At 41.3% G+C, this 25,603-nt stretch overlaps 1 protein-coding gene across 1 annotated transcript in view; it reads left to right on the forward strand.

Moving 5' to 3' along the window:
* Nucleotides 1-25,603, forward strand: part of sl (small wing phospholipase C gamma 1) — a gene marked incomplete at its 3' end in the record, with an annotated part of 811,582 nt that overhangs the window by 107,367 nt on the left and 678,612 nt on the right. The window contains exon 6 of the mRNA XM_080275567.1: nucleotides 21,157-21,366. Coding sequence (XP_080131693.1) covers nucleotides 21,157-21,366 — 210 coding nt within the window. The remainder of the gene's footprint in view (nucleotides 1-21,156; nucleotides 21,367-25,603) is intronic.

The raw sequence follows: 25,603 nt of genomic DNA on the forward strand, positions 1-25,603 counted from the left end.
GAATCTAGCAACAATCCTAGCCAGACATACATTTCCATGTGTTGTGTGTGTGTGTATTTACCTATTTGTAGTACAGGTAAGCCCTTAATTCATGCGAACTTTCTTCATGCGATTTCAGTTATCCACGAATTTTTCGTACAATAATTAAAACATAAAATTATAGTATTCAAATAAATAATTTTGATATACAAGAGAAATAAATAAAATATAAAAATGCCTACCTGCTGCCCGTGTACATACATATATGTATGTGTGTGTGTGTGTTGTGTGGGAGGTTGGTCTACCACGCACCACACAGTCAGTTTGAATCCGACAGTCGAACCATGCGTGACTTGCGAATTGTTATTTGTGGCTTATTTTTTCTGCCTTCCAGTGATTGCTTGCCTTGTCTGCCAACATGGGGCCTAAGCATAGTGCTAGTGATGCATGTGGTAACACACCAAAACAGACTCGTAAAGTGATGTTGCTGACAGAGAAAGTTAAAGTGTTGGACAAACTTAAGGGAGGAATGTCGGCGACAATTCTCCGTCTGGACGATTCCCCTTCATTTATTTACATACCAGTTTATTTAGCAAGTACAGTACACTAGTTTTTTACTTATATGAGTTATAAAATTCCCCTGAAAATTAGTTATTAAAGTATTAATTAATCAATAATAAGTATATTTATAGAATGACAGGAAATCGTCCATGTTTTGATGGCGAATTGACTTCGTGGTGAATTGTCTTGGAACTGTGTGTTTGGGGTGAGTCAACTGTTCTTACAATAAAGAAGGCAGAACGTAGCATACGGGAGGCAGTGAGGGCTAGTGCACCAGACTGTGCTAAAGTGTCTCCACCTACGCCTGTGAACTGGCTTGGAACCGTGTGTTTGGGGTGAATGAGTCAATTGTTTGGACAATAAAGAAGGCAGAATGTAGCATATGGGAGGCAGTGAGGGTTTGTGCACCAGACTGCTGAAGTGTCCCCATCTACGCCTGTGCTTGTCAGGTTTCAGTGTTAAATTTCTTACATTTTTGTTGTTTTCCATACTTTATGCTAGTTTATAAGGTGTATTTAGTGCATAAACAGTATTATTCAGATGTAATATACTTAGTAGACATGCGTAATTATGTGCACACAAGGGCAGAACATATACGCGAATTTACCACATAAGCGAAGGGTCTAGGAACGTAACCCTCACGTGAATTAAGGGCTTAACTGTATACAGGCATTGAGCAATGCTCATGTTGTCCTGTCTCCAAATCCACATTTATCTAGTCTACTTTTATACACATGAATGTTTTTCGCCTGCACCACCTCTTTGTCTAGGTCGTTCCAAAAATTTATGTATTTACCTAATATACCTAATTCTTATTGCTTTTCTTTCCTTTACAGGTGGCTTTACATTGATTGACAAGCCAAATGGTTTCCTGTAAGCCTAGAAACCATTTACTACGCTGGGTGGTAACCATATAACCAAATCATACGTGCTCCTTACGTGTCAACAAGTGGGTTGGTGGAGGATTAGTGCCCCTCCCCATAAAACAAATAACTCAAAGTCAAATGGCCACCCCTTATGGGATTGTGGCGTCTGGCAATAGATAGATAGATAGATAGATAGTGATATACATGAAATGTGCTATGCTCGTGGGTTCCCGTCACTGTTTCTCAGGAAGTCAAATTTAGCTTTAAACTCGTTTAAGTTTTTAAACTGGACGATCTCTTTGTCCAGGCTATTCCACAGGTCTATACTTCTATAAGGAAAGCTATACTTCTTGATATCCTTCAAGCAGCTTGACTTCTTCAATTTCATTCCGTGTCTTCTTGTTGCTCTCATATCCCATAAAAACAGATCTTCTCGGTCAGTTTTATCTACTTCTGTCATGGTCCTGAATATTGCAATCATGTCTCCTCTCTTTCTTCTTTCCTCTAAGGAAGGCAAATCCAGATATTCCAGCCTCTCTCTGTATGACAGATCTGCCGGACTGGGGACCTTCTTGGTTGGTGTTCCTTGTATTCTCTCAATCTTGTTTATATCTTTCATTTTGTGTGGGGACCACTCTACTGCTGCATATTCCAACCTGGGGCGGATCATGGCCACTATCAATTTTTTCATCATCTCCTCATCCATGTAATGAAATGCTATTCTTATGTTAGTCAAGAGTTTATACATCTCTCTAACTATCTTGTTAATATGTTTTTCAGGTAACAAACTATCTTGGACCAACACTCCCAAATCTTTCTCTTCTCTTGTTTTTGTGATTAATTCATTACCCAACAAATAATTCAGTGATGGCCTCCTGGTACTTTTACCCGTTTCCAATATTGTACATTTCTTTATGTTAAATTTCATTTCCCACATCCGGCTCCAATCATGTTTCTTATCCAGATCTTCCTGCAGCATTTTACAATCCTCCTCAACCTCTATCTTCCTCAAGATCTTTACATCATCAGCAACAGACTTGCATAACTGTTCACTCCATCTACCATATCATTTACATAAATCAGGAACATTACTGGTGCCAACACCAAGCCTTGAGGGACTCCACTTGTTACTTCCCTCCATCCAGACATCCTGTCCTTTATTACTGTCCTCATTTGTCTGTCTCTCAAAAAGTCTCTCATCCATTCCAGTAGTTTCCCCTTCAGTCCTCCTATATACTCTAGTTTCTACATTAGTCTCTTATGAGGTAACTTGTCGAAGGCCTTCTCTAAGTCTAAGTACACACAATCCACCCAACCATCTCTCTCCTGTACCACGTCAATCACTCTTGAGTAAAAGCTCAACAAGTTGGAAACACATGACCTTCCACTTCTGAATCCAAACTGACATTCAGCCAAAATATTCATCTCTTCTAGATATTTTATCCATCTGTCTTTCAGGATTTTCTCACACAATTTTGCGACCATGCTGGTTAGAGACACTGGTCAGTAATTCAGGGGTTCTTCCCTGTTTCCTCCCTTATAAATTGGTACACCACATTTGCCCTCTTCCATTCTTGTGGCACTTTCCCCTCTTCCAGAGAACACACAGTTAAACTGAATTTTATCTGCCAGTTGTTCTCTGCATTCCTTCAGTACCCAATTAGAAATTCCATCAGGTCCTGGGGCTTTCTTTACATCTTGAGTTTCCAGTAATTTATACACTTCCTGTACCTCCACTTTTATATATATCTTTTATTACTGGTACATTTCTAATCACTCCTTCCCCTTCCACAAACTCCATTTCATTAGTGAAAACGGATTGGAAACATTTGTTCATTATTTCAGCTTGCACTGCTGGATCTTTATAGACCTCTCCTTCTACTTTCAGTTTGGTGATTCCTTCCTTTTGTTTCAGTTTGCCATTGACAAATCTGTAAAACAGTTTGGGTTCATCCTTGCATTTGTCTGTTATACCATTTTCAAAATTCCTTTCTTCTTCTCTACGTATTCTTGTGTATTCATTTCTAGTTCTTTTATATTCTTCTTTTGTTCTGTTGTTACCTCTCTTTCTCCAGTTGTTCCACACCTTATCTCTCTCTTTCTTTGCTATCATACACCTTCTATTAAACCACTCCTTTTTCCTGTTTTCTTTCCCCCTTACTCTTGGTACAAATTTTTCCACTCCCAAATTATAGAAGTCTAGAAAGATATCCCACTTCCTCTGTATCTCTCTTGTTTCTCTGAATTTTCTCCAATCCGAATTTTCGAAAAATTTTCTCAATCCTGTAAAATTTGCTTTCCCAAAGTTGTCTCTTCCCTGCCTATAAAGCTTGTCTCTTGGCTCGACATTCCGTATTATCATTTGGAACTTAATGACCACATGATCACTTTTTCCTATAGGACATAGATATTTCAATGATTCTATTACATCGGGTTCTTTGGTAAACAGTAAGTCTAACCTTGCTAGTGTGTCCTCACCTTGGAACCGTGTCTCTTCTTTGACCCATTGTGTCATCATAGTATTCATTATTATATTTAGTAATATAGTGCCCCATGAATCTTCGCTGCCTCCTGAATCCCATTTCTCCCAGTTCACCTCTTTACAGTTAAAGTCACCTACCAGAATTATATTGTTGCTTTTTTTAGTTTTTTTTTTGTAAATAACTAGCCATATCTGACAATACCTTCTGGTATTCGTCATCATTCCATGCTCTCCTCTTAGGGGGAACATACACTACCGCCATATCTCTCTTACCATTCTCTCCAGTTTCTAATTTCATATATATATCACTTCAGCCCTGCCTTCTCCCATTTCAACGGTATCTACATTTATGTTGTTCTACACTGCTATCATCACTCTTCCTCTTGTTTTTTCTTTTCTGTCTCTTCTCCACAGTTTATACTTACCATCTCCCAAATAAACATCAATATCTTCTCTTAACTTGGTCTCTACAAAGCACATGACATCAGGTTCATGTTCCTTCAAGAAATCATTAATTTCAAGACTTGCCGATATTAAACCATCAGCATTAGTATAGACCACCTTCAAATTATTTTTTATGTTTTTTATACCCTCTTCTCTCCTTCTCTCTGTTGGTACTACTTTCTCAATTTCTGATCTCTCATAGCCATCCCCCTTAGTTTCCTTTACTTCTATTTCCTCACATACTACATCCTTACTTTCATATCGATCACTCTCCATAAAAAAGTTTTACATTCTTCCTCTGTCCTCTTATCATTTTTTTCCTTTACATGTTCCTTCAATGATTTTAAAACAACTCTTTCTTCTTCATTCATATCTTTTCTTACTATATTACTTTCCATCCCTGTCTCTTTGCTTTGTTTCTAGGTCACTTTAAGTATATCATTTACTACACTTTCTGATGACAACTTGACTCATTGGTCTTGTTTCCCCTTTCTTATAAGGCCCTTTCCTCCTTACTTCCTCAGTTTCTTTTTCCCACTTGTCTCCTTCAGGATCAATCTTGCTTAATATTCTTCTCACCAGGTTCGTGTCTCTCTCGAGTCTCACTGATCTAACCTTTTCTTCCTCCTGCCTGTTTCCAAATATTACCACACATCTGTTCCTTTCTACAGTTTCTCTCAATATTTTCTCTTTTTTTCTTCAGTATTTTCACTACATTTTCTTCCATTTTTTTCTTATTCATTTCCCTTTCTTCCTGAATGATTTCCCTTAACCCGCCCCGTCCCGGAGACATGAATTCACATCCTCACATGATGTGCACTCATATCCCGGAGACGTGAATTAACGCCGCAACGTTGCAAGGTCCCTAATTTGCACAATTTTCAAATTTCACGAGTGATTTCGCGAGTGATTTTTGGCACGTATATACGGAACACCTTCCTCTATTCCTCTACAAGATGCCAAGCAGGGACAATGCCTTACACCGCATAACCTCTCCCCCCCCCCCTGCACGCCATTGTCTCTGCAATTCACCTGTTACCAGTGACCTGGCCAATGAAGACATTCAGGGCCAGAGTGATTCCCCAATCGATGACAATGTGGAGGACAAAGTTTACATAGCATTAGAGGAAGAAACAGTCAGAAATGATGATCAGGTAATGTGGGAAAAAAAGGTCATGAATGGTGATGAGTTAGTGAGTGAAACAATGCTTATAATGCCTATATTACTGTTTGAAAACCAATATACTCTTGTACTACATATGAATTCGTACCAAGTAAATAAATAAATACTGTTTATGAGTGGATAAAATAGTTACCCTCCCATAGAACTTATTTTCTTTGGTGCCAGCCTGTTAGAAAACCCAGTCAGGTAAGGAGGTACTCGTACGTAGATCGAGTATCTTAAACCTCAGGTGAACAATTTCTCTATGAATTTTCGATGTTTGTCACCAAAAGCGGATGTTTGAGCAAAAAAAAAAAAAAAAAAAAAAAAGGTCCAAAAATGTCGGGACTGGGGCGTACCACTGCCCAGAAAACGTCGGGATCGGTCGGATTAAGCTGACCACTTCTTTCTGTTCTTCTTCTACGTGTGCCCACTTTGCCTTATGCTCTTCTAATACACTACTCACCTTCTCCGTTTCATTACTACTCTCTTCGTGTTTTCTCCTCAATTCGATATTTTCACGCTTCAAATTCCTGATCTCCTCGTTCGCTGTCTCATTGGACTGGATCAGACTCTGTATAGTAATCTCTGTATTTTCAGACATGTCCTTTAATACTAAATTCTCCACTTTCTTTTCAAGTTCACTAATCTTCATAATCAGTGTTTTAACCAAATCCACGACATTAGTACTTCTGTCAAATCCTGGAAATTCGAGTCCCTCAATGTTTACATTATCGGCCATGTTTGAGAGGACAAACATAATTCCTGAAAACTACTTAAGGTTTGCAGCGGTGGCTGGGAGCAGTCGAGATACGTTCATTCGCTCTGACTGACTGTGTGTGTGTGTGTGTGTGTGTGTGTGTGTGTGTGTGTGTGTGTATTTACCTATTTGTAGTATACAGGAATTGAGCAATGCTTGTGTTGTCATGTCTCGATATCCACCTTTATCAAGTCTACACATGAATGTTTTTCTCCTGCACCACCTTTTCATCTAAGTTGTTCCAAATACTTATCTATTTACTTAATGTACCTAATTGTGAAATACACGAAATGCGCTGTGCTCGTGGGTTTCTGTCGCTGTTTCTCAGTAAGTCAAATTTAGCTTTAAACTCGTTTAAGTTTTTAGACTGGATGATCTCTTTGTCCAGGCTATTCCATAAGTCTATACTTCTGTAAAGAAAGCTATATTCCTTGAAATCCTTCAAGCAGCTTGACTTTTCAATTTCATTCCGTGTCCTCTTGTTGCTCTCTTATCCCATAAAAACAGATCTTCTCGGTCAATTTTATGTACTCCTATCATGGTCCTGAACATTGCAATCATGTCTCCTCTCTTTCTCCTTTCCTCTAAGGAAGGCAAATCCAGCTTTTCCAGCCTCTCTCTGGATGACATCTGCCAGACTGGAGACCTTCTTGGTTGGTGTTCTTTGTATTCTCTCAATCTTGTTTATATCTTTCTTTTTGTGTGGGGACCACACTACAGCTGCATATTCTAACGTGGGACGAATCATGGCCACTATCAATTTTTTCATCATCTTCTCATCCATATAATGAAATGCTATTCTTATGTTAGTCAAGAGTTTATAAGTCTCTCTAACTATCTTGTTAATGTGCTTTTCAGGTGACAAACTATTTTGGACCAGCACTCCCAAATCTTTTTCTTCTCTCATTTTTGTGATTACTTCATTACCCAGCAAATAATTCAGTGATGGCCTCCTGGTACTTTTACCCATTTCCAATATTTTACATTTCTTTACATTAAATTTCATTTCCCATGTCCGGCTCCAATCATGTATTCTATCCAGATCCTCCTGCAGCATTTTACAATCCTCTTCAACCTCTACCTTCCTCAAGATCTTTACATCATCAGCAAACAGACTTGCATAACTGTTCACTCCATCTACCATATCATTTACGTAAATCAGGAACATTACTGGCGCCAACACCGAGCCTTGGAGGACTCCACTTGTTACTTCCCTCCATCCAGACATCCTATCCTTTATTACTGTCCTCATTTGTCTGTTTCTCTAAAAGTCTCTCATCCATTCCAGGAGTTTCCCCTTCAGTCCTCCTATATATTCTAGTTTCCACATTAGTCTCTTATGAGGTACCTTGTCAAAGGTCTTCTCTAAGTCTAAGTACACACAATCCACCCAACCATCTCTCTCCTGTACCACGTCAATCGCTTTTGAGTAAAAGCTCAACAAGTTGGAAACACATGACCTTCCACTTCTGAATCCAAACTGACATTCAGCCAAAATATTCATCTCTTCTAGATATTTTATCCATCTGTCTTTCAGGATTCTCTCACACAGTTTTGCAACCATGCTGGTTAGAGACACTGGTCTATAATTCAGGGGTTCTTCCTTGTTTCCTCCCTTATAAATTGGTACCACATTTGCCCTCTTCCATTCTTGTGGCATTTTCCCCTCTTGCAGAGAACACGTGATTAAACTGTGAATTTTATCCGCCAGTTGACAATTAGAAATTCCATCAGGTCCTGGGGCTTTCCTTACATCTTGAGTTTCCAGTAATTTTTTCACTTCCTGTACCTCCACTTTTATATCTTTTATCACCGGTACATTTCTAATCACTCTCTTCCTTTCCACAAACTCTTTTTCATTAGTGAAAACCGATTGGAAACATTTGTCCATTATTTCAATTTGCATTGCTGGATCTTTATAGACCTCTCCTTTTACTTTCAGTTTGGTGATTCCTTCCTTTTGTTTCAGTTTGCCATTAACAAATCTATAAAACAGTTTGGGTTCATCCTTGCATTTGTCAATTATACCTTTTTCAAAATTCCTTTCTTCTTCTCTACGTATTCTTGAGTATTCATTTCTAGTTCTTTTATATTCTTCCTTTGTTCATTTGTTACCTCTCTTTCTCCAGTTGTTCCACACCTTATCTCTCTCTTTTTTTGCAATCATACACCTTCTATTAAACCACTCCTTTTTCCTGTTTTCTTTCCCTCTTACTCTTGGTACAAATTTTTCCACTCTGAAATTATAGAAGTCTAGAAAGATATCCCACTTCCTCTGTATCTCTCTTGTTTCTCTGAATTTTCTCCAGTCCGCATCCTCAAAAAATTTTCTCAGTCCTGTAAAATTTGCTTTCCCAAAGTTGTATCTTCCCTGTCTATGAAGCTCGTCTCTTGGCTCGACATTCCCTATTATCATCTGGAACTCAATGACCACATGATCACTTTTTCCTATAGGACATAGATATTTCAGTGATTCTATTACATCGGGTTCTTTGGTAAACATGTTAATCTAACCTTGCTGGTGTGTCCTCACCTCGGAACCGTGTCTCTTCTTTGACCCATTGCGTCATCACAATATTCATTATTATATTTAATAATATAGTGCCCTACGAATCCTCGCTGCCTCCTGAATCCCATTCCTCCCAGTTCACCTGTTTACAGTTAAAGTCACCAACCAAAATTATAGTATATTGTTGCTTTTCTCAGTTATTTTTTGTAAATAACTAGCCATATCTGACAACATCCCCTGGTATTCGTCATCATTCCATGCTCACGTCTAAGGGGGAACATACACTAACGCCATATCTCTCTTGCCATTCTCTCCAGTTTCTAATTTCATATATACCACTTCAGCCCTGCCTTCTCCCATTTCTACGGTATCTACATTTATGTTGTTATTCACAGCTATCATCACTCCTCCTCCCGTTTTTTCTTTTCTGTCTCTTCTCCACAGTTTGTATTTACCATCTCCCAAATGAACATCATTATCTTCTCTTAATTTAGTCTCTGCAAAGCACATGACATCAGGTTCATGTTCCTTCAAGAAATCGTTAATTTCATGACTTGCTGATATTAAACCATCAACATTAGTATACACCACCTTCAAATTATTTTTGATGTTTTTTATACCCTCTTCTTTCTTTCTCACCGTCAGTACCACTTCCTCAATTTCTGATCTTTCGTAGCCATCCCCCTTAGTTTCCTTCACTTCTGTTTCCTTACATACCACTTCCTTACTTTCATAACCATCACTCTGGAAAAAAAAGTATTACATTCTTCCTCTGTTCTCTTATCATATTTTTCCTCTACTTCTTTCTTCAATGATTTTAAAACATTTCTTTCTTCTTCATTCAAATCTTTTTTTACTATAATATTTTCTATCCCTGTCTCTGCTTAGTTTCCAGGTCAGTTTAGGTATATCATTTACTACACTTTTTGAAGACAACTGGATTCTCATTGGTCTTGTTTACCCTTTCTTATAAGGCCCTATCCTCCTTACTTCCTCAATTTCTTTTACTCACTTGTTTCCCTCGGGATCAGTCTTGCCTAATATTCTTCTCACCAGGTTCATGTCTCTCTCAAGTCTCACGGATCTAACCTTTTCTTCCTCCTCTCTGTTTCCAAATATTAATACACATCTGTTCCTTTCTACAGTTTCTCTCACTGTTTTCTCTTTTTTCTTCAGTATTTTCACTACATTTTCTTCCCTTTTTTTCCTCTTCATTTCCCTTTCTTCCTGGATGATTTCTCTTAAGCTCACCACTTCCTTCTGTTCTTCTTCTACGTGTGCCCACTTTGCCTTATGCTCTTCTAATACGCTACTCACCTTCTCCGTTTTATTAGTACTCTCTTCTAGTTTTCTCCTCAATTCGATATTTTCATGCTTCAAATTTCTAATCTCCTCATTCGCCGTCTCATTGGACAGGATCTGACTCTGTATAGTAATCTCTATGTTCTCTGACACGTCCTTTAACACTAGATTCTCCACTTTCTTTTCAAGTTCACTAATCCTCATAATCAGTGTTTTAACCAAATCCATGACATTAGTATTACTGTCAAATCCTGGAAATTCGAGTCCCTCAATGTTTACATTATCGGGCATGTTTGAGGTTGGTTACAGTACCAAAAACAGCTGTTACCGAAAATACAACAAACATTCATGTATACTCTTGCCAATAAATCTTTACATTTTTGGTTGTCTATATTTATGTACAGTATTTTAAACTTAAAACAAGACCTTAGGAGACAGGACCAACAAAATTCCTGGATACTACTTAAGGTTTGCAGCGGTGGCTGGGCCTGGGCCTGGGCCTGGGAGCAATCAAGAGACGTCCGTTCGTTGTGGCTATTAGCTAGGGGTGTGTGTGTGTGTGTGTGTGTGTGTGTGTGTGTGTGTGTGTGTGTGTGTGTGTGTGAGAGAGAGAGAGAGTGAGTGAGCGAGAGTGCACGAGTGTCTGTCTGTCTGTCGGTAACAAGGAAAGAGACGAGCAGCCTGAGTTCAAGGTCATTGCTCCTGTGATCGGCCTTCATTCACCCAGTAGAACCGATTATGGAAAAATATTCACAGAAACAGTGTTTGTAGTGGATTTTGGTCTCCTGGAAGTTTCATCGAAGTGATATCAGTGTGGTGGGCTAGTGTAAGCCTTTGTTGTGTCACCGAACCTCCGCCATGCAGTCGGACTCCGACAAAAAAACACCAAAAATTGCCTTAATTCCCCACTCACTTACACTCCCTGTCTGCACTTCATGGACCATCTGATGCCATCAGCTTGAAGTTGAAGGATTGCTTTGTAATATGAGACCTTATTTGTTATAATTGGTTAAGTATTAACAGAGATATGAAGGTTTAAAAATAGACGATTTTGCCGATTTCTGTCGGGAATGCCTGGTTGTGGGGAGCAATCTCGACAACATCTGCTGGCTGCAGCAGCTGTGATGACAATGTAGTGACTGTGCTTACTGCGGAAAGTAGGAAAAAAAAATTGTGTTTTCAGCTCATGTTTTAACCCACTTATTGTTAATCTTGAGAGCTAAAATTTCTGTTACACAAATGTCATTCTTTCTACTATTGTTTGCAGCAAACTGCATCTCTGTAAGTACTCCAAGCGCGGCGAACAATTTGAGAGAATACAAGGTTTGTTTTGATTGTCTGATGCAGGAAATAGCCCAGGGAGGCTGATATTTCCACCAAACCACCAGATTCTTTCCATACAAAATAGGGTTACAGCCATGATACCTCATCACAGTAATTACAATAATAATAAAAATAATAACACTTCTAACCAGTCACCTATGATTTTGTTATGTTATTCCAGTGTTTACGTTAGACTTTAGCGAAACAGTAACGATGTGAGGAAAATCATTACAAACTTTATCAAACTTCATGAATGACTTTTATGACCACTTACTTTTATTAAGGTTATTGATATAATGTCATGAGTCATTTCATAGCATAGCTTCACAGTTTGTAACTGCAAAAATGATCACTAGCTAATGTGCTTAGCATCATGACTTCTCTGACTATCACAAAAATATCACTAAATCACTTGTATTTTATCACAGTAATTCACAATATAAAATAATACTTTAGCCACTCTTGTATGATTTCAGTGCAATTTGGGTGCGTATTGCTTTGTATTATTTACAAGAGGGGGGGGGCAGCAAATCATTTTAGACCACCTCATTGTGGGTATGTGCACACATGTGCGTGTATGTACGTATACAGTAATCCTCGTACTATCCGGACTCCCACTTTCCGGACACCCCACTTACCGGACACTGTGGGCCTGGGCCTTCGGAACCCAAAAATGACCGAAGAGGTGTTTTCACCACAGCCCCTTCACCCCTTCCTTCCTCCCCCCTCCTTCCGTCCCTTTCAGGGTTGCCATTTGGTATTTTTCATTACCAAATGTGGACCAATTTGGTAATGAAAAATTCGTTTGGTAATGAATCAGAATAATGCATTTCCAAACGGATTTTTCACATGTATGAGAATACACAAAATGGAGATGGTGGATTGTCTGCTGTCTCTGATTAATGTGCTAGCCTACAGAGCATGAAAATAATCAACATGCTGTTAATTATAAGGAGAGTTATTACATATATTTCCACTTGTATATATAATTAGTGAAGAATAAATGCTAGCTTTACGAATTTGGTAATGAAAATTGAGCAGTGTTCTAAGATGTTTAGTGGAGAAGTATCTAGAGAAGGGAAAGAAAGTGTATGCTGCCTTCATGGACTTGGAGAAAGCTTATGACAGAATAGATAGGCAAGGTATGTGGAAGGTATTAAGAATATATGGAGTGGAGGGGAAATTGTTGAGTGCTGTAAAGAGTATGTACGAGGGAGCTAGGGCTACGGTGCGAGTGGATGGTGAGTTGAGTCAGTTCTTTGATTTCAATGTGGGACTGAAACAGGGGTGTGTGATGTCTCCATGGCTGTTTAATATATATATGGATGGGGTTGTAAAGGAGGTGCAAGGTAGGGCAGTGGATGTGGGGGTGGCTCTAATGAATGAGGGTGAGATTTGGAAGCTTCCGGTGTTGCTGTTTGCTGATGATACAGTATTGTTGAGTGAAGATGAATGGGAGTTGCAAGGTTTGGTGAATGAATTTGGGACAGTGTGTAGGAGGAGGAAGCTGAAAGTTAATGTAAACAAAAGTAAAATTATGGTGTTTGAGAGGAATGAAGTCACAGAGTGTGCAGTGAGGTTGGATGGTGAGGATATGGAGAATGTGAGTGCATTCAAGTACTTGGGTAGTGTGATGAGTAAGGATGGAACTTTGGGGGATGAAGTACGTGAAAGGGTACAGCAGGGAAGGAAGGTTGTTGGTACACTGAAAGCAGTGATGAGAAATAGGGAGGTGAGTATGGAAGTTAAGAAGTCACTGCATGATAGTATTGTGATCCCTACCCTGACGTATGGAAGCGAGGCATGGACCTTGCAAGAGGGGAACAAGTCAAGAGTGAGAGCAGTGGAAATGAGTTACTTGAGAGGAGCATCTGGAGTGACATGGAGGGACAGGTTGACGAATGAAGAAGTGAAAGAACGTTGTGGGGTAGATGTGGATGTGGTTGAGAAGATTAGGAGAAATACACTGAGGTGGTTTGGACATGTGGAGAGAATGGAGAATGAAAGACTGACTAAGAGGGTGTATGTAGGTGAGGTGGAGGGAGGGAGAGGGAGGGGTAGACCGAGGATGAGGTGGAGGGATGGAGTTGAGAGGTATATGAGGGAGGGGGGGGTGAGTTGGGGGGAGGGTAGTCAAATGGTGGGTGACAGAGTGACCTGGAGGCGTTTTGTCTGCGGCCACCCTTTGCGGGATTAGGGCGTCGGGCTATAGATAGATAGATAGATAGAGGTAATGTGGCCGAGCTCCAATTTGGCAGCCATGCTCTTCCCTCACCACCAGTTACTGCTTAACTGCGATCATGAGTAGATGCTTTTTGCAGTGGATGGTGCACGTGCTCATTTTTTGTGAATAAACAGTGAATAAACTGCAATACCTTGCCACTAGATCACACGAGAATTTACACTGTTGTGCAGTGTTAAGAAATTAGAATTTAGAGTGCAAAGGATTAACTGTGCAATGCAAACTGGTGGTTGAAACTGGCATGGTGCAACTAAGAACAGAATGTGCATTGTTAAACAATAATGACTCACAGTGCCAAGAATTACTATAAGTGCAGCACAACACTGGATTACTGTACGTGATTCAAGAGCATTTTCACCACTGCCAAAGCCTTAGAGAAGGCAGCCACAGACGTGCTACAAGTACCCTGGCTGAGGTACAGTAACTTCTAATTCCTCATTCATTGGTTCCTTTTCATTTATTTCATGCTTTATGTCCATTATTTGTGTGAATAGGGTCTTAAATAGGTTTAAATAGGTGTTATGCATGTCCGGTAGGGAGTTACTTAGGTGGCTTTCAAAGTTAGGGTGGGTTAGGGTCCATAAGTACCAGTCCAGAAGCGAGGGGCCCACTTTCTGGACGGGACCACTTTCCGGACATGCCTTTGGCTCTGTTACATCGGATAGTGGAGGGATTACAGTACTATTATTTAGTACTAGGGGAATTGTGAGTGTTCAAAAGCTTAACCCTTAAAGTTGGAGTCACTCATCCATCAAAAGAATTTTTCCCCATGTTATGTGTATCAGTTAGTACGATATCAGATAGTGCTTGCCCGCACATCCACCATATAGGTGTGTTAATTGGGACCATGGTGTCTTTACAAACAGTACAGTAGTGATGGCAAGAAAAGCTATAAAAACAGGTAAAATTTTCACTTTACCTGTCCTCGACATTGGAAGGAGGGTCATCAGGTTCATCAGGTGTTTCAACCATTACCAGCCGCTTTCCGATTAGCCAGTGATGGAGGGTCTTACACACAAAGCTTTGGCATGACCAACCAATCATGAAGCTTTCCCCTGTATCAGCTGGAAAACACAACAGAGCCCTTCTCTGCCAAGATTGCAAAGGAGAACATGGAAGAAAAGAAATACTCCCAGCCTGTCCTAACTTTTCCCCTGATGAATTAATGGCATTAATAAATAAAGTGGCCAAGAGGAAGAGTGTTATATTTGATTCACTAGATAATGCCATCACTAAAACAGCCATGGATTGTGCCTGGGATAATGTTACTTTTGCAGTGAACAGTGTCAGCAGAGTTCAACAACATAAAATGCTTTAGTGAATCCAGTCCCTATACTGTATCCACCTGCGGATATTTAAAATCTTTTATGTCATATCCACCTTCGGATATTTAAAACCGTGTATGTTAAAAATGCCGATGTTACGGGATGGCTGTACAGCGTATACAAATTACTGGAAACTCAAGATGTGAGGAAGGCCCCAGGACCAGACAAGGTCTCTAATTGGATACTAAAGGAATGCAGAGAACAACTGGTGGATAAGATTCACAGCATAATTGTGTGTTCTCAGGAAGAAGGGAAAGTGCTTCGGGTATGGAAGAGGGCCAATGCAGTGCCAATTTATAAGAGAGGGAATGAGGAAGAACCCGTGAGTTATAGACCACTGTCCCTGACCAGCATGGTGGCAAAACTGTGCAAGAGAATCCTGAAGATAGATGGATAAAATATCTGGAGGAGATGGACATTTTGGCAGAAAGTCAGTTTGGATTCAGAAGTGGAAGGTCGTGTATTTCTAACTTGTTGAGCTTCTGCCCAAGGATAGACGTGCTATAGGAGAGAAATAGTTGGGTGGATTGTGTGTATTTAGGTTTAGTGAAAGCCTTTGACAAGGTACCCCCCAAGTGACTAATGTGGAAATTGGAACACATGGGAGGATTGAAGGGGAACCTCATGGAGTGGATGAGGGACTTCTTGAGAGACAGACAAATGAGGACAGTATTAAAAGACAGGTTGTCTGGATGGAGGGATGTAACAGGTGGAGTCCCACAAGGCTCGGTGTTAGTGCCTGTAATGTTCCTGGTTTGCGTAAACACATGGTAGATGGAATGAACAGATTTGCAAGTCTGTTTGCTGATGATGCAAAGATCATGAGGAGAGTAGAAGTTGAAGAAGACTGTAAAATGCTGCAGGAGGAGCTGGATAGGATTCATGATTGGAGCCGGATGTGCGAAATGAAATTTAACACAAAATGGGTAAAAGTACCAAAAAACCTTCACTGAATTAATTGATGGGTAATGAACCAATCACAAAACGAGAGAAGAGAAGGCCGTGGGAGTGCTAGTGCGGGATAATTTTTCACCTGAGAAACACATTATGAGATAGTAAGAGAGACATAATCTCTTGACTAACATAAGAGTAGCAGTTCATTACAGTGGAGTCTCTTTTATCCGAAAGTCATGGGACTTTCAAAGTTTCGTTTAATTGATTTTTTCGGATAAAAGATTCTGTAATAATATGTAGGATACAAGGGAACAGTATTGTACCCCCCCATCACCCATTTCTGGCAATGTCTAGCCCACCACCACCACCAGCACCCCAAGAGCCACTCAGCCATCGTCAAAACACTTAATGCACTGTAGTAACTACGTACGTAACTGCACTCATGTAACTGTAATAGAAACTGTCAGCTTAAATAAATCTTCACTCAAACTTAAATAAACGTTCACCAAAACAATTACGTAATTCACTGTAAGCAATTCAAACAAATAAAGTCTTAAACCTAATTGTTTTTTCATATTTTCTGTTTCTTTATTCAATCATTTCCACATCATCCACATCGTCTCCCACATCATCCAAATCTTTCGAGGTGGTAGATGGAGGTTGGCGCAACCAACGCTCGCTCTAATGACTAGTGGAGCAACCTTAAATTAACGCTAGTGGTGCGAAACAAGCCCGCCGTGTTTGAATTTTCGAGTAGATTTCAGATTTTTGCGGTTAATCGAAATGAGAACATTTTAGTAAAACTTATGGTTTTTGGCATATTATGGTTAAAAGAATTTCGGATAAAAGAGACTCCACTGTATATAGATAAGATGTTGAAAAAATTGATAGTGGCCATGATCTGCCTTTGATTAGAATATGTAGCAGTAGTGTGGTCCCCACATAAAAAGAAAGATGTAAGCAAGGTCGAGAGAATACAAAGAACAGCAACCAAGGTGGTCCCTAGCCTAGCAGATCTGTCGTATTTCAGTAAAATTTAATATGTTAACATGTAGTTTTTTAAGTACAGGGTACCATCATTTATTCACGTTAACTAAACAAAATTAGATTTTCAAGTAACAACCAAATTTAGCGATAAATTTCTGAACACCTAATGGTGATAATGCTTACTTGACAAATGAAGTAAGTATAATTTCATTAGTCTTACAACAGCCAATACAGTATCATTCTGCACAGATGTAGTGCTAATGTTAATTTTCTTTGTAAAGTAACTATAGTTTCATTAGTGTGTAGTATCATTGTACATTGAGTATGATGTTAATGCTTAACTGCTTAATAAAGCCCTTACAATTTCAACCATTTGATAAAATCCATTGTAGCACCATTGTATATTTAATTAGTCTTAACATATTATCATTTATAAGCAGTGCCAGTTTAATGGGGGTACAGGTTGATGGTCTGATAATTCAAGGGGCACTTGGTGGAGAAAAGGTTGAGATCCTCTGTTCTAGAGAAACCGTATGACAGACTGGACAGGCAAGGAATGTGGAAGGTTTAAAAGATATGTGGAGTAGATTAGAGGTTGTTGAATGGAGTGAAAGGTATGTATGAGGATACTAGGGCTGTAGTTCATGTGGATAGTGAACTGAGTTCTTTGATTTGAATGTTGGATTGAAATTGATGTGTCATTTCTCCATGGTTGTTCAGTTTATGTGTGGATGGAGTTATAAAAGAGATAAAACTTAGGGCAGTGGTTGTTGGAGTGTGTGGTGAAATGCTTAGGTATGGGGGTGAGATTGTTGTGGAGTGGATATGGAAGTTGTGTAGATTGCCTTGGGAAGAGGGAAGGGTTCCAGAGGACTGGAAATCAGGTATAATTGTTCCTCTGTACAAAGGAAAAGGGGAGAGAGAAGTATGTGGTAACCATAGGGGTATTTGCCTTCTTAGTGTGACTGGTAAAATATATGGTAGAATACTCATTGATAGGGTTAGGCATATGACAGAGGAGCTAGTTGGAGAAGAACAAGGGGGATTTAGGAAGGGAAAAGGGTGTGTAGATCAGATATTTGTTCTAAGATGTTTAGTGGAGAAGTATTTAGAGAAGGGAATGAAAGTGTATGCTGCCTTCATGGACTTGGAGAAAGCTTATGACAGAATAGATAGGCAAGGTATGTGGAAGGTATTAAGAATATATGGAGTGGAGGGGAATTTGTTGAGTGCTGTGAAGAGTATGTACGAGGGAGCTAGGGCTACGGTGCGAGTGGATGGTGAGCTGAGTGAGTTCTTTGATCTCAGTGTGGGACTGAAACAGGGGTGTGTGATGTCTCCATGGCATATATATAATATATATATATGCCATGGAGACATAATAATATATATATGGATGGGGTTGTAAAGGAGGTGCAAGGTAGGGCAGTGGATGTGGGGGTGGCCCTAATGAATGAGGGTGAGATTTGGAAGCTTCCGGTGTTGCTGTTTGCTGATGATACAGTATTGTTGAGTGAAGATGAATGGGAGTTGCAAGGTTTGGTGAATGAATTTAGGACAGTGTGTAGGAGGAGGAAGCTGAAAGTTAATGTAAACAAAAGTAAAGTTATGGTGTTTGAGAGGAATGAAGTCACAGAGTGTCCAGTGAGGTTGGATGGTGAGGATATGGAGAATGTGAGTGCATTCAAGTACTTGGGTAGTGTGATGAGTAAGGATGGAACTTTGGGGGATGAAGTACGTGAAAGGGTACAGCAGGAAAGAAAGGTTGTTGGTACACTGAAAGCAGTGATGAGTAATAGGGAGGTGAGTATGGAAGTTCAGAAGTCACTGCATGATGGTATTGTGATCCCTACCCTGACGTATGGAAGCGAGGCGTGGACCTTGCAAGAGGGGAACAAGTCAAGAGTGAGAGCAGTGGAAATGAGTTACTTGAGAGGAGCATGTGGAGTGACGTGGAGGGACAGGTTGACGAATGAAGAAGTGAAGGAACGTTGTGGGGTAGATGTGGATGTGGTTGAAAAGATTAGGAGAAATACACTGAGGTGGTTTGGACATGTGGAGAGAATGGAGAATGAAAGACTGACTAAGAGGGTGTATGTAGGTGAGGTGGAGGGAGGGAGAGGGAGGGGTAGACCGAGGATGAGGTGGAGGGATGGAGTTGAGAGGTATATGAGGGAGGGGGGGGTGAGTTGGGGGGAGGGGAGTCAAATGGTGGGTGACAGAGTGACTTGGAGGCGTTTTGTCTGCGGCCACCCTTTGCGGGATTAGGGCGTCGGGCTATAGATAGATAGATAGATAGGATTTGGAAACTTCCCCTCCCGTTGTTTACTGATGATACTGAACTGTTCAGTGATGAATTGGAGCTTCAATGAGTTTAGGAGTGTATGTAGGAAACGGAATCTATAAATGAATATAGATAGGAGTAAAGTTGTGGTTTTTGAGAGAAATGGCATCACTGAATGCACAGTGAGGATAAATGGTGAGGAGATGGAGAATGCGAGTGCAGTCAAGTTCTTAAGTAGTGTGATGAGTAAGGATGGAAATTAGAGGATGAACCTCTTGAAAGGGTACAGCAGGGAAGAAGAGTTGCTGGTTCACTAAAAGCAATGATAAGTAATAGGGAGGTGAACATGGAAATAAAAAAATCTGCATAACAGTACTTTGATCCTCACACGTCAAGAATGAGATTAGTGGAAATGATTTGCATAAGAGGAACATGTGGAGTTACATGGAGAGAAAGACAGACATATGAGGAAGTAAAGGAACATAGTGTTATTGATGTGGTTGTAATTTAAATTTCTAGGAGAAATGCTCTTAGATGTTTTGACCATGTGGAGAGGATGGAGAATTAGAAACTGACAAGGAAAGTGTATGTGAGTTGAAGGGGCAGAAGGGGAGGGGGAGAGCAAGGATGAGATGGAGGCATATGGTAAAGGGATTTATGAAAGAGAGTTGTGTGAGTTGGAGAGAGGACAGCCAAATGACAGAGGACAGGGGGATATGGAGGTTATATGTTTGTGGCCACCCTGTATGGGATTAACTTCTAACAGATGGGCATCTGAATGTTTTAACATATGCTCAGGATGGGCATAATTGGTGGGTGCAATATGGTGGGGGCTTTGTGGGTGGTGGTGGTGGGGGATGGAAGGGGTGGTGGGGGATGAAAGGGGTGGTGGGGGGTTGTGGGGTGGTATGGGGAGGTGGGGGGGGTGAGGGGTAGGGTGAGGGTGGGGATGGGAAGTGGGAGGTGGGTAGAGGGGTGGGGGATGGACAGGGGGGATGGCAGTTGGGGTTGGAGGGGTGGGGTGGTTTTGGGGGTGGGGGTGATTTGGAGAGTGGGGATGTGGGGTGGATGGGAGAGGGGCTAGTGGGTAGGGGTTTGGGGGTGGTGGGTGTAGATGATGGGGGCTAGGGGGTGGTAAGGATTGTGGGGAAGTGGGGGGGGTGGTTGGGGGATGGGGGGATAGTGGGAGCATGGAGGTGGATGATGGGGGTGTGGGGCATGGGGATGGGTGGTGGGGGGTTAGGGGTGGGGAAGTTGTGGGTGGTGGGAGGGTGGGGGTTAGGGGTGGCAGGGGGCAGTTGGGAGGGTTGGGGGGCCTTGGAGGGAGTTGGGGGGGCTGTGGGGATGGGAGGATGGGTGCAGCAGTTTGGGTGGTAGGGGGTTGGGGTGGGGGGAGGGAAGGTGGGGGTGGTGAGTGGGTGTGGTGGTAGGGGGGATGGACAGCATATGCGGCCACCCGTCTTTTTGGCCCTAGTACCCTCGGACAGCATATGCAGCCACCCGTCTTTTAGGGGTTAAGGTATCTGGCTATGGAAGGTTTGTATTGTGGCACATAAGGGATACAATCAAGGGGTGGTAGGAGTATCTGAGAATAGGACCACACAACATGACACATTTAATGGAGGACTGCATTGTACATGCCACACTGACAGAGAGACATCAACAACTGTGTAAGAATCATAAGGGGCAATCCCATAGGGTCAGTTGCTTACCTGCAGGCAGTGGATCTGCTCAGCCCGGCAGACCGGGGTTAAGCAATAACAGCAACAGTGACAACCAAGGAGTCATTCATGTATTGTAGGAACTGCCTAGCATGGGCCAACTGGCCTACTGCAGTTATCCTCACTTCTTATGTTCGTATTACCACTCAGGGATGAGCAACTGGTTATTCTTGCCTTAAATGCCAAGACTGAGTAGCCTAATCTTACTCAGTATTGGGTGATAGAGGGAATAGAATATGATGTTATGGTTTATTTCTCAATGTTTTGCAGATAGATAAGTAGAATAAGTTAAGTTTTGTTTCTTAATTTTTGCAGCGCACCATGCTGTCAAGGGACTTGGACAGCGGAGGTCGTACAATACTTGAGCGATACAGCAGTGACCAGCAGATAGTGACACTACAAGAGTTCCAAGAATTCTTGGCTGAGGAACAGAAGGAAACAGAACATGAACCTGCATCTATAATAAAGAAGTTCATACCCGACCTCCAACGAGATGTCAAGGAGCCTTTTTTTTATCTGGAGGAGGTATGCAGCATACTTTGTTTTTACATTTTTAAACTCAGTATTAAACCAATGGCAGGGAGCATCCAAATTGATATTTCCAGGAAAAACAAAACAAGAGAGTCAAATTCAAGATCCATTCACATTGAGATGCAGACTTTACATTCAGAAGACTGGAGGGCATAAGCAGAGGGAAATACAGAATGAGGCTTGTATGGGATGAGCATGTATGTATTGTAGCAGCCAGCTCACACATGTCGATGGATGGGCAGCTATAAGTTACATGTTCAGACTGTGACATACCATTGCCTCTTTGTGTGAATGTTGTAGTGCCTTGTGATAAAAGCTGCCAAAAGTTGGTGGAGAATTCCTGGGAGCAGTGCATCTGCATTGTAATATACTGGTTGTCACTTTGAGACATAGTTAACCCTGGTTATTACTGAAAATCAAAAATTTTAATCTGAATTGAATGTTGAGATGTAGGGATGGAAAATGTTCTGAAACAACAGATGAAAAAGTACAGAAACATGAGAGCACTTGGGATGTGTGGACATCAGAGTTTTGTAACCATTTCTACATTCCACCAGCCACAAACATTTGAGTCCAGTGTGGAATGTACTGTAGTAATGTGTGTAGAACTCTGTCTCTGAATCTCCCACCATCTCAAATGCTGTCATGTTTCTGTGCTTTTTTCATCTCTTGTGTCTGCTCTTTTTTCATCCTTACATCTTAATTATTTTAGATTTTTTTTTTATTTATGTTGTTTTTATGGAAATTAGCTACCAAATACATGTTAGCTATACTGTAAAAATAATTTTAACTGTATGTCCATTCTTGTATCTCTACTTTTCTCTCTCTCTCTCTCTCTCTCTCTCTCTCTCTCTCTCTCTCAAAATATTGCAACCATACTGATTCTGATGTCTGTGAGCATCATGCCTTGAGAGTAAATGTAGAAAAGAATAAAGTGATAATAATCAAGAGAGAAGGTGACTCCCAGTGTGATGATGCAGTGAATGGAGAGAGACTGGAATTGGTGAGAGAGTTCAAATACCTGAGTACAGTAATAGAAAAGAGGAAAATGTGCAAAAGAAGTTGATAGTACAGTGACACAAGGAAGGAAAGTAGCTGGTGCTGTGAAGGCCTTGATAAGAAATAGTGGCTTGAGTGTTGCAGCTTACAAGAAGGAGTGTTAGTGTCAACCTTAACATATGGATGTGAAACTATGGTGTGGCATGAAAAGGAAAAGTCAAGAGTGAGAGCAGTGGAGATGGGACTGCTGAAGAATGTATGTGGAGTACAGGGAGTGGATAGGAAATGAAATAATGTGATTGGTGAAAGATGTGAAATGAGGAAGTAGGGGTGAGTCACTATATCCAAAAGTTCATTATATACAAGGGATCGGTATTTCAGAGCGATTACCAAACTCAGTTCACTATATGAGGGGAGTCTTTCGGTCCTACATACTCAGACATAACCTAAACTCACTCTGTGAAGTTTTACATGGAGAATTCAATGGTTTATGAAGTTGTACATGTAAATACAATAAAGTATGAAGTTGTACATATAAATACAATACTTATAATAAGAATACAGTAAAATCTCCTCCATCCTTCATTCCATCCATCCTCTTCTGTCTTCCTTTCCTTCTTTCTTTCCTTGTCCTTTTGCCTATGGGTAACTTTACACTCTCTCTTCTGTCTTTCTTTCCTTCATTTGTTCCTCTTCCTTCTGCCTGTGGGTGACTCTACACTGAGTGACAAGCCAAATGGATTCCTGTACACCAGGAAACCATGTACTATCCTGGGTGGTAACCATATAACCAGATTTTGGCGTCTGGTGGTTTAGTGGGTAATTACTGCTCTCCAATCGGATTGAGCCGGTGAAGGTTTATAGCCAAAGGGTGGTTGGGGTTGATTGCTCATGTAATGCCACTCAGGGATAAGTGAGGCTGGTCACTCTCATCTTAAATGTCGGGACCAACTGCCTAACCCCGGGCTTCTATGCTCCTCATGGGGCAATGTAGGATTGGATGATGGATGGATGGATGGATGTAGTACTGTTGCAGTACACTTACTGTGCCAGGAAGGGGTGCCGTTGAAGTATACTTACTGTGCCAGGAAGGGATGCTGTTGTCACCGTGGGCTGATTCCCGAACTTCCCCCTCATTTAGCAACATTTGTTCGCAAAATCTGGGGGAAGTTCGGTTTCGATTTGGCCGTTCGTTATATCCGAAATTCACAATACTGGGGTTTGTTATATCGAGGGTTTACTGTATATCTGAGTGAATTTGAAGGAGGGAGGAGGCGAGGTAGGCCAAGGAGAAGTTTCGTTTTCGTTTTTAAAGGCTCCAACATGCTTGCATGCGTCGGCCTTGGTCACCTAATGGCGGCTCTCCATGCTGCACGATCCATTGCAGCCTCCCTGTTCAGTCCCTTAACCCTGAGGTCACACTTAATGACCTCGTCCCATGTCTTTCTCGGTCTACCTCTCGTAACCCCATCCCCAATATTAACACTTCTTACCTTCCTCACCCAATTATCATCCCCCATCCTCTCCACATGTCCAAACCATCTCAATCTACCTCTCCTCATCACAACACCAATTCACTCCAGTCCCATCCTACCTCTCAGCTCTTCCATTGTGAACCCAGCCCCCCCAGACCTTGGACGCAGTGACGCACTACACATCCACCTAATCATTGTCATTTCTGTACGTCTGAGCCAGCGAATATCCTCCTCCTTCACTGCCCAGGTCTCACTACCATACAGCATTACACTCCTAACACATGCTGCATACAAAGACCCCTTAGCACGTAGGGAGAGTCCTCTCATTGTCAGGAGAGGCAAGAGCTCCCTGAACTTCTTCCTACCACTTCACCTGGCCACAGAGCTAGCTCCAGCCCCACCTCCAGCACACAACATGTCTCCAAAATAACAAAACTCTTCCACACACTCAAGAGATTCACCAGCAAGTTCAATTCTTTCACGTCTGACAATCTCCGCCTGCTCTCCCTGACACGCCATACTCATAAAATCAGCATTATATTGCAGTCTACCTCTGATACCACTACATCTCTTATGCACCCATTTATCACAAACATCGCACAAGATGGAATTACTTCCCACGCCCTTGTGGCAAACTGCACATGGCCACTCTCCCTTGTCTTTGACAGTACTGCCACTGACCCTAGATATCATCACTTTTGTTTTATCTGCATTTACCCTTAAGCCTTTGTGTCCCATACCATCTCTCTGCTTCCTAAACCTTTCCTCCGCCTCCCTTTCGTTCTCTGCAATCAACACCAAATCATCAGCATACAACAACTCCCATGGGACTCCGTTTCTAAAGTCACATGAAAGGGCTTCAAGTACCATGGTAAACAACGTGAGACTCAAAACTGACCCCTGATGCACACCAACATTCACGGAAAACCCATCACTCAAATCTCCATTCACTCTTACCTGGGTGTGAGCACCCACATACATAGCCATAACCACCCTAACCAGCCACTCCTCCAAGCCAAGTTTTCTCATTGCCCACTTCACCACCTCTCTAGGGAGCATGTCAAAGGCCTTTTCCAAATCAACAAAAACAAAATAAAGATCCCTTCTCCTGCCAATATATTTTTCCTGAAGCTGTCGAACAGTGAATATGGCATCAGTGGTACCCCTACCTGGCATAAACCCAGGGATATTGTGGATAAGTGTGTGTGAGGAAGAGAGGTATGGCGGTCAGTGAGGCTAAGGAACTGACAAGAGAGCAAGCTGGCTGGATGAATATTGTGAAAAGAAGTGCATGATCTGGGATTTGGAACCCCTTTTTAATATGGCAGTGTCTGGATTGACTCTATCGGATATATTTGTCCGAAGCTACAGAACGTGGTGGATGTTTTTGGCATAACAGATAGAGCCAGGTTTCTGGGGCATGAATAATGAATGAATGGAAGCGTGGCCCATTGGATTGGGCAAACTTCGGCAGTCTGGATGTTGCAACTCCTCACCGTGCCCTAGAGTGGGAAAGGAGGTCCGAATGATGATGACACACTCCATCCATCCATCCATCATCCAATCCTACATTGCCCCATGAGGAGCATAGGCATGTATACTTTTTCATTTTGGAGCTATGACTGATAAAGAAAGAAAGAAAGAGAGACTCAGTACAGTATTTCAGTTATTCAGTTTTGCAACTCCAGCGAAGGGCTTTGCATTTAAATAGCAGAGGTCTTTTAGTCCATATGCTTAAAGGTGGGCTTCATGAGTGT

Source organism: Coenobita brevimanus, chromosome 62 (genome assembly GCF_032717465.1).
Source record: "Coenobita brevimanus isolate Jiangsu-jjx chromosome 62, ASM3271746v2, whole genome shotgun sequence".
NCBI lineage: Eukaryota > Metazoa > Arthropoda > Malacostraca > Decapoda > Coenobitidae > Coenobita > Coenobita brevimanus.